At 42.1% G+C, this 9,957-nt stretch overlaps 2 protein-coding genes across 4 annotated transcripts; both read left to right on the top strand.

Moving 5' to 3' along the window:
* The first annotated feature begins 2,554 nt into the window (after window positions 1-2,554).
* LOC124278697 lies at window positions 2,555-3,652 on the top strand. 2 transcript variants are annotated; one of them, XM_046714478.1, is made up of 2 exons: window positions 2,555-2,674; window positions 3,122-3,652. In XM_046714478.1, the coding sequence occupies exons 1-2, from the start codon at window positions 2,579-2,581 to the stop codon at window positions 3,458-3,460; spliced, it is 435 nt and encodes a 144-aa protein (XP_046570434.1). In that variant the 5' UTR covers window positions 2,555-2,578; the 3' UTR covers window positions 3,461-3,652. The 2 variants fall into 2 exon arrangements, with proteins under 2 accessions (XP_046570434.1, XP_046570428.1); XM_046714472.1 differs by having other exon boundaries at window positions 2,563-2,674; window positions 3,099-3,652.
* A 2,296-nt stretch (window positions 3,653-5,948) lies between these two features.
* On the top strand, window positions 5,949-6,926 carry LOC124278680. Of its 2 annotated transcripts, none has more exons than XM_046714460.1 (2): window positions 5,949-6,068; window positions 6,512-6,926. In XM_046714460.1, exons 1-2 carry the CDS (start codon window positions 5,973-5,975, stop codon window positions 6,848-6,850), a joined length of 435 nt encoding a protein of 144 aa, XP_046570416.1. In that variant the 5' UTR covers window positions 5,949-5,972; the 3' UTR covers window positions 6,851-6,926. The 2 variants fall into 2 exon arrangements, with proteins under 2 accessions (XP_046570416.1, XP_046570410.1); XM_046714454.1 differs by having other exon boundaries at window positions 5,956-6,068; window positions 6,489-6,926.
* Window positions 6,927-9,957: the final 3,031 nt, after the last annotated feature.

The raw sequence follows: 9,957 nt of genomic DNA, 5'->3' as shown, positions 1-9,957 counted from the left end.
GCAGCAGTCGTGGGCTTCTGGTAGACATTACAGACACAGTTGTGGACAGACACACCCACAGACTTCCCCACATGTCCACACACATACACACACACACCCACCCATATCCGAATATAGAAATCACACACACACACACGCACGCGCACGCACGCACGCACACACACAGACACACAGACACACACCCGCACACACACACGCACAGCGCAGAGAGTGGCAGGGACGCCATGCTATATGTTCTATTTACGTATCATGAACACTGTGCATTGCTATTTGGCGGTATGGGAAGGTATCCGTGAAATGTAACACACGTAATCAGATTGCTGTTTCTAAATGGCAGCAGTTGACATTAATTGTGACGGTGTATTAGAACCTGTTCGTCATGGTGACCATTATGCCACGATTGTCTGTAAACTTATCTGCCCAAGAAGATCCGGGTTAGAATTGATCTTCATTTACACATTCTCGTCGTAAAAGGCGACTAACGGGATCGGGTGGTGAGGCTCGCTGACTGGGTTGACCCATGTCATCGGTTCCCAATTGCGCAGATCGATGCTCATGCTGTTGATCACTGGATTGTCTGGTACTGACTGAATTATTTGCAGACGGACGCCATATGGCTCGAATATTGCTGAGTGCGGCGTAAAACTAAACTCACTCACTCTGTGAACCTACTGAAACTCGATAAGGGAGCGAAGCCAAACATCCGTTAAATAGCAGCATTGTAATAAGCTTTAGAGAGTCGCCCTTACACGTGTGTGTTCGTTTGTTTGCAAAGAATAATTATGCTGTCGACACAGACCATTGCTCAGTACACTGCTTGTCTAGTTTAAAATGTATCGAAAATACATTTTCAGTGTTAGGTGCGTTTATACAATATTTATAAGAAATAAATTAAACTAAAACAGAGAACTGACTTGTGGAAATATTAATGGCGGTGACAGATTGAACATAGAGTGAGATACTTTAATTGAAGAAGGACAAGTTGTTTGAATTAAATTCTTTACAGTTTAAACCTACTATACAAATGTTGGCATAACATAGTGCTTACTGTTGACACAGACACGCCCATAATGTGTGCATCAGAGACCATATTTATTGTGCTAGTGCGTTGTGTAAGTGCATCCCATGCATTGTGTTTAGGAGTGGTGATAAACAGAAATGGTGGTGCGTTCATACGATGTCTGTCTTTGAAACGTTTGTTAACGCTTATACTTCCTATCCAAAGTGAAAGTTCAGGTTCCCGTGTATATTTAACAGTATATTACACTACCTCAAAACTAAACTGTTAACAAATGCAGTTTAGCGAACTTAACCCAGCATTTCCGATTGTAATATAAGGGAGATACTGCTAGGTGGAGGTATATTTTTAGACTGGTTTGTCTGTCGTAGAGCGCACGCACCTTACCGCTGCTGGGACTTTAGGTTACACAACACCAAATGTTTTCCCATAGACTTCTATTGTAAAGTTGTATATTTCTTTAAATCATCCATGCTGTCAACAGCCATTCCATGCACACAGTAAAAAAACCCCACAAATCCCGGCTAACTTATCGTGCTTATTTTCCGAGCACAGGAAGCTGAACACATCAACCCCATTTCTGCACCAAATGTCGCCAACATGAAAATATCTGTACACACAATATGCATAAGTCGTGGTAATAAAAGGGAGAGTACTAAATCCTTAATATTATTATAGGTTTTAATTGCTGGATGGATGTGCTTTTAAAAACAATAAAAATCTTACACTATTTCATCCAACCACATCTGTCACATGTCTCTATCTCTTCAGATGTTTACATACGGTACTCGCTCAGGGCGCATGTCCTTAGGTCTAGCTATGTCGTCTGCTGTCAACATATCCGTGAAGTCTGTTGTGACTATATCCGTGAAACTGTTAGGGGACGATACTGTAGACAACATTATTTTCACGGACCACCCTGTACACATGTGACCGTGACCGCATGTCTGTTTGCACGGGTTAAACCTGAACTTCAGTCACTGTCTTCCACAGTTCGTATACGTTACACACACATGCTTCATTCATTCTTAAAGAGAGACACTAAACTCAAGATGAAGAAAACATTGTAAGTCTTTAATGCTTCATTAGGCTAACACCTTCATAGTATATCTCATGTTTACACCTTGTCAAACGATGATCCGTGAAGCATGAAGCCATGTTTACAATTTACGGAACTGAAAGTCTCTGAATGGCTTTGACATTACTTTACATTATATGATAACAAACCTGTGACAAATACAAAAGTAGTCCCCTTTGTCGTTTTGAGTGTCTGAAGTGTGTTTGGGGATGTTCAATACGTTCAACTACAGCGTTAAGACAAACTCTCTCTGCAACCCCAGAATCCGGAAAGTGTATCAATATTTGGAAAAAGGTCCACGGAACAGTCCACGGATCAGTTATAAATAGCATTACAAAGTTAGTTTCGTATGCAAGTCATTATAACAAAAGATCCGCGGATATTCAAACAATCCGTTCTACCCTACATAACGTAGAGATACATCAGAGTTTGCCAGCGTATCTATCGTTGTTGGAGAGAGCGCAGTTCGAGGCGCTGTGCTCATGGCAGGTCGAAGATGGAACAAGTTGGCAACCTTCAGAGGAATATGTCACAGCATGAAGAAGAAGCTGTGCTGCTGTGCCTGGCCAGGATATCAGGTAGGTGTCTCCAACTGCCGCTCATATATACCTAATCTACCATGGTCCTACTTGCTTCCTTCCTTCCTTTCTCCCTATCCCCCTCTCTCCTTAAGTCCTCTATCACATTAGCATCCTCAGACTGAGCTGATTCGTTCATAATATTCATAGTAGAAAGCTGACCTAAGATGGCATGTAAAGTTACCAATCAAATTCCATTCACACTTGGAATTCACATTCTCAGGGAAAGAAAGCTATGTTATTGGTGACTTCATAATTTTAAGACTCACGCATACTATCACAATGCGGGCGGTGGGGTAGCCTAGAATAAATTTCTCATAGAAGGTGAACGTTAGAATATATTCCACATGGAAGATAAATATGAATATGATATATTTAGCGTAAATTACACAATTCTTTGTACTCGTCGTGTCATGTGTTGAAGTTGCTGTTTTCCCCTGTCCTCAGTTGGTGCCACCAGACGAGGACTGGGAGGACGAGGACCGCCTGACAGAAGATGAAAGAGGGTCGTGTGTGTCAGAGAGGACCCTGTTCCTGGTGTCTCAACACGTGGGCGGGGGTTTCCAGATGCTGGGTCTGAGACTGGGGCTTCCGTACGTCAGTGTGGAGAGGTGCACGCTGTCACAGTCATCGCTTCAGATGCAGATATTTGCCATGCTGTATATGTGGAGACAGCGGAAGGGAAGACGGGCAACTGTTGAAGTCCTGCTTCAAGCCCTGTCTGACAGCATGTCGGTCTGCACGGTGGACATGCCTCATGTCTACAGGGTGATCCGTGAAATGTAACATTATGTGTCACCTTATAAATCCACGTACAGCAAGCAGCTCTCTGGGACTTAGGACATACTTAAATATATTTCAAGTTCACTGCAGTTTTGCGAGATGCTGTTGAGAAGGATAAGTCATCTGCCACTAGTTTCATTGTAATATTTCAGTAATGTCGATGTGTCCCTCCCATGATGTCTTGGAGTCCGTGTAAACGTGGGATATTTTATGAAGGTGTTGACCTAATAAAGCCTTAAAATGTTCTCTTTTGTGTCACTCTTTAAGTGAGTGAGTGAGTGAGTGAGTGTGGTTTTAGGTCGCTTTTAGCAACATTTGAGCAATATCACGATGGAGGACACTAGAAATGGGCTTCACATATTGTACCCATGTGGGGAATCGAACCCGGGTCTTTGGCATGACGATCGAACACTTTAACCACGAGGCTACCCCATCACCCTTTCTCTTTAAGAATGAATGAAGCATGTGAGTGTAACGTACTGTTGAAGACAGTGAATAAAGTTTAGGTTTAACCCATACAAGCAGATATGCAGTCACATGCCGCATGTACACAGGTTGGTCCGTGAAATGTAACATTACTAGAGACAGACACTACGACATATGACTTCCTGAATGTATAATTACATGTATGAACGACAAGTTTCCTTAATGTTGACCGCATTTGTACGCTACTTTGGTGAGAAAGATAACCCAAATCATTTTTTTCTTCGATTGTAAACAGTGTTCATCTATCCCTGCTATGATTTAAAACCTTTACACTTTGGTTTTGTGTATCCACTGGATGTTTATGAACATATTTCCTGATAAAACTTAAGACTACTGCCAGATGCACCTTTTCTTCATTTTTGTGTAACCGTTGTGGAGAGAATGATCCGAGCAAGGTAACGCAGTTAAAGACAGTGAATAAGTGCGGGTTCACGCCCTGTCTGATAGCATGGGTGTGTTCAGTGTAGACTGGCCTCATGTATACAGGTATATCAGATACACAGGGCTACTGAGAATCTGGATACCTAGAACATGATGATGTACTGAATATGCCGTCATACTTCACGACCGGTTACAATTACAATTAGTTGTTGTCATTCAACTGTTACAAAAGGAGCTTACAGTTGTTTATAATTCTGTAGTTAAGTAAGAGTAAACTTTCTTGTTATACATATTTTTTAGTAACTCTACTTTGGAAATTTCGAAATGCGGATAACAACACTGACATGAATGTTCCATTTTGAAGCAGCAGTCGTGGGCTTCTGGTGGACATTACAGACACAGTTGTGGACAGACACACCCACAGACTTCCCCCCATGTCCACACACATACACACACACACCACCCATACCCGAATATAGAAAGCACACGCGCGCACGCACGCACGCACGCGCACACGCATAGCGCAGAGACTGGCTGGGGCGACATGTTACATGTTCTATTAACGTATCATGAACACTGTGCATTGCTATTTGGGGGAATGGGAAGGTATCCGTGAAATGTAACTCACGTAATCAGATTGATGTTTCTAAATGGCACCAGTTGACATAAATTGTGACTGTGTATTAAAATCTGTTCGTCATGGTGACCATTATGCCACAATTGTCTGTAAACTTATCTGCCATTGAAGATACGGGTTAGAATTGATCTTCATTTACACATTCTCGTCGTAAAAGGCGACTAACAGGATCGGGTGGTGAGGCTTGCTGACTGGGTTGACCCATGTCATCGGTTCCCAATTGCGCAGATCGATGCTCATGCTGTTGATCACTGGATTGTCTGGTACTGACTGAATTATTTGCAGACGGACGCCATATGACTGGAATATTGCTGAGTGCGGCGTAAAACTAAACTCACTCACTCTGTGAACCTACTGAAACTCGATAAGGGAGCGAAGCCAAACATCCGTTAAATAGCAGCATTGTAATAAGCTTTAGAGAGTCGCCCTTACACGTGTGTGTTCTTTTGTTTGCAAGAATAATTATGCTGTCGACACAGACCATTGCTCAGTACACTGCTTGTCTAGTTTAAAATGTATCGAAAATACATTTTCAGTGTTAGAATGCGTTTATACAATATTTATAAGAAATAAATTAAACTAAAACAGAGAACTGACTTGTGGACATATTAATGGCGGTGACAGATTGAACATAGAGTGAGATACTTTAATTGAAGAAGGACAAGTTGTTTGAATTAAACTCCTTACAAATACGAAAGTAGTCCCCTTTGTCGTTTTGAGTGTCTGAAGTGTGTTTGGGGATGTTCAATACGTTCAACTACAGCGTTAAGACAAACTCTCTGCAACCCCAGAATCCGGAAAGTGTATCAATATTTGGAACAAGGTCCACGGAACAGTCCACGGATCAGTTATAAATAGCATTACAAAGTTAGTTTCGTATGCAAGTCATTATAACAAAAGATCCGCGGATATTCAAACAATCCGTTCTACCCTACATAACGTAGAGATACATCAGAGTTTGCCAGCGTATCTATCGTTGTGGGAGAGAGCGCAGTTCGAGGCGCTGTGCTCATGGCAGGTCGAAGATGGAACAAGTTGGCAACCTTCAGAGGAATATGTCACAGCATGAAGAAGAAGCTGTGCTGCTGTGCCTGGCCAGGATATCAGGTAGGTGTCTCCAACTGCCGCTCATATATACCAATCTACCATGGTCCTACTTGCTTCCTTCCTCCTTTCTCCCTACCCCCTCTCTCTTAAGTCCTCTATCACATTAGCATCCTCAAACTGAGCTGATTCATTCATAATATTCATAGTAGAAAGCTGACCTAAGATGGCATGTAAAGTTACCAATCAAATTCCATTCACACTTGGAATTCAGATTCTCAGGGAAAGAAAGCTATGTTATTGGTGACTTCATAATTTTAAGACTCACGCATACTATCACATTGCGGGCGGTGGGGTAGCCTAGAATAGATTTCTCATAGAAGGTGAACGTTAGAATATATTCCACACGGAAGATAAATATGAATATGATATATTTGGCGTAAATTACACAATTCTTTGTACTCGTCGTGTCATGTGTTGAAGTTGCTGTTTTCCCCTGTCCTCAGTTGGTGCCACCAGACGAGGACTGGGAGGACGAGGACCGCCTGACAGAAGATGAAAGAGGGTCGTGTGTGTCAGAGAGGACCCTGTTCCTGGTGTCTCAACACGTGGGAGGGGGTTTCCAGATGCTGGGTCTGAGACTGGGGCTTCCGTACGTCAGTGTGGAGAGGTGCACGCTGTCACAGTCATCGCTTCAGATGCAGATATTTGCCATGCTGTATATGTGGAGACAGCGGAAGGGAAGACGGGCAACTGTTGAAGTCCTGCTTCAAGCCCTGTCTGACAGCATGTCGGTCTGCACGGTGGACATGCCTCATGTCTACAGGGTGATCCGTGAAATGTAACATTATGTGTCACCTTATAAATCCACGTACAGCAAGCAGCTCTCTGGGACTTAGGACATACTTAAATATATTTCAAGTTCACTGCAGTTTTGCGAGATGCTGTTGAGAAGGATAAGTCATCTGTCACTAGTTTCATTGTAATATTTCAGTAATGTCGATGTGTCCCTCCCATGATGTCTTGGAGTCCGTGTAAACGTGGGATATTTTATGAAGGTGTTGACCTAATAAAGTCTTACAATGTTCTGTTTTGTGTCTCTCTTTAAAGTGAGTGAGTGAGTGAGTGAGTATGCTTTTAGGTCACTTTTAGCAACATTTGAGCAATATCACGATGGAGGACACTAGAAATGGGCTTCACATATTGTACCCATGTGGGGAATCGAACCCGGGTCTTTGGCATGACGATCCAACACTTTAACCACGAGGCTACCCCAAAGCCCTTTCTCTTTAAGAATGAATGAAGCATGTGAGTGTAACGTACTGTTGAAGACAGTGAATAAAGTTTAGGTTTAACATGTACAAGCAGATATGCAGTCACATGCCGCATGTACACAGGTTGGTCCGTGGAATGTAACATTACTAGAGACAGACACTACGACATATGACTCCCTGAATGTATAATTACATGTATGAACGACAAGTTTCCTTAATGTTGACCTCATTTGTACGTTACTTTGGTGAGAAAGATTACCCAAATCATTACTTTCTTCGATTGTAAACAGTCTTCATCTATCCCTGCTATGATTCGAAACCTTTACACTTTGGTTTTGTGTATCCACTGGATGTTTGCGAATATATTTCCTGATAAAACTTAAGACTACTGCCAGATGCACCTTATCTTCATGTTTGTATAACCGTTGTGAAGAGAATGATCCGTGCAAGGTAACCCAGTTAAAGACAGTGAATAAGTGCGGGTTCACGCCCTGTCTGATAGCATGGCTGTGTTCACTGTAGACTGGCCTCATGTATACAGGTATATCAGATACACAGGGCTACTGAGAATCTGGATACCTAGAACATGATGATGTAGTGAATATGCCGTCATACTTCACGACCGGTTATAATTACTCCATTGTTGTCATTCAACTGTTACAAAAGGAGCTTACAGTTGTTTATAATTTTGTAGTTAAGTAAGAGTAAACTTTCTTGTTATACATATTTTTTAGTCACTCTACTTTGCAAATTTCGAAATGCGGATAACAACACTGACATGAATGTTCCATTTTGAAGCAGCAGTCGTGGGCTTCTGGTAGACATTAATAATAATAATATTAATGTGTCCATTTATATAGCGCCAAACTCCACACCAGGTATGCTCATAGCGCTAACAATCAATAAGGCATTATTGAAGTCCATAGAACTTTTTGTAAAGGAAGGTTTTGAGATGGCACTTAAAGTTTTCAAGGGTTGGAGACAGCTTAAGTTCATCAGGGAGGGAATTCCATTTGACTGATGCCATGTTCTGGTAAGACTTGCAGCCAAATGATTTTAGGTTCCACTTTGGTACATAGAGCAGATTAGCTGAGGATGAACGCAGTGTTCTTGTTGGCATGTAAGGAGAGAGGAGTTCTTGAAGATACACTGGTGCAATACCATGAATGGACTGATAAGCAAGTGTAAGGATCTTATAGTCAATGCGAGCTTCAATAGGCAAACCAGTGAAGAGACAACAGGATGGGAGTGATGTGGCAGCGTTTTGGTTGAGAGTAACTATGCGGGCAGCTGTGTTCTGGATTTGTTGGAGCTTTTGGATGGACTTCTTGTGAAGCTGCAAACCAACAAGCTGTTGCAATAGTCAAGTCGTGAGAATCAGTGTTCTCACCAGGGCAGCCGCAGCATCCTGTGACAGGAGATGTCTGATCTGTCCAATGTTACGGAGATGGAAGTAACATTTTCTGCAAAGATCCAGAATCTGTTTCTTCATGGAGAGGTCAGGTTGGAGTAGGTCGCCAAGATTTCTACATGTAGAGAAGGCTGAATGACCATGTTTCCAACTTTCAACTCAACGTGTTGTGATTTTACTAACATGTTTCTTGTGCCAACAATCATACCCTCTGACTTGTGTTCATTTAATTTTAGTTTGTTATTGAACATCCACGAACCAATATGGTCAATGGCATCTTCAATTCTGGTCAAGTCAGAACTGTTGTCATAGCCCATGGTAATACCATCAAACAACTGAGTATCGTCAGCATAAAGATGATGATTAGTAGCTTTCTACAAAGCAGATCACCAAGTTCTTTGGTATACATAGAGAACAATACAGGACCGAGAACTGATCCCTGTGGTACACCACAAAGAATAATAGCTTCCGCCGACTGAGCATTACGAACAGCAACAGATTGAGTCCTGTTTGATAAGTAGGACCTAAACCACAGAAGAGCCATATGATTGAATCCATACTGGAACTGAAGTCTTGATAGAAGTATCTGGTGATCCACCGTATCAAACGCGGCCGATAAATCCAAGAGAACAAGAACGGCTGAGTTCCCCATGTCAACGCTCCACTGCAAATCATTAACAACACGGAACAGGGCTGTTTCCGTGCTGTGGAATGACCTATAGGCGGACTGGAATTTGTGATAGAGGTCATGTTTACTCAAGTGCTGACTAACTTGCATCTTCACAGCTCTTTCAAGTACCTTGGAGAGGAATGGAAGATTAGACACTGGCCTATAGTTGCTGAAACAGGTGGAGTCTAAACCAGGTTTTTTCAGCAAAGGTTTCACAATTTCCTGCTTGAAGCAACCTGGAACAGTGCCACATTTCAAGCTTAAGTTGATAATCTGAGTGAACACAGGAAGTAAAATGTCAAAATATTCCAAGACAAATTTAGTAGGGGCTGGATCAAGTGTACACGTTGTGCCCTTTGATTGTTTGATGATGCAGATAATCTGTTCGTCTGTGAGCGGGTCGAAGGAATCAAAACTCTCACCTTGGAAAGCGTGCACCAGTTACAGCAATTGACTCCAGGAGAAAATTCTTGCCTAATCTTCTCAATCTTAGAAGAAAAGAACTTGCCAAAGTCGTTTGCAAGAGTCAAATCATCATCCACATTAGGTAGAGTAGTGTTTGACGTCTTTCCAAGTAAGGAAAACAGATGAGCAAAG

Source organism: Haliotis rubra, unplaced genomic scaffold (genome assembly GCF_003918875.1).
Source record: "Haliotis rubra isolate DU_JTF1 unplaced genomic scaffold, ASM391887v1 Scf1062, whole genome shotgun sequence".
NCBI classification, from domain to species: domain Eukaryota; kingdom Metazoa; phylum Mollusca; class Gastropoda; order Lepetellida; family Haliotidae; genus Haliotis; species Haliotis rubra.
This window is presented reverse-complemented; position numbering and strand designations above follow the sequence as displayed.

Coding starts and splice junctions, on each gene's coding strand:
- LOC124278680 (XM_046714454.1), top strand. CDS start 5,987: ATGGAACAAGTTGGCAACCTTCAGAGGAATATGTCACAGCATGAAGAA. Junction 6,069..6,488: donor GTGCCTGGCCAGGATATCAG/GTAGGTGTCTCC, acceptor CATGTGTTGAAG/TTGCTGTTTTCCCCTGTCCT.
- LOC124278697 (XM_046714472.1), top strand. CDS start 2,593: ATGGAACAAGTTGGCAACCTTCAGAGGAATATGTCACAGCATGAAGAA. Junction 2,675..3,098: donor GTGCCTGGCCAGGATATCAG/GTAGGTGTCTCC, acceptor CATGTGTTGAAG/TTGCTGTTTTCCCCTGTCCT.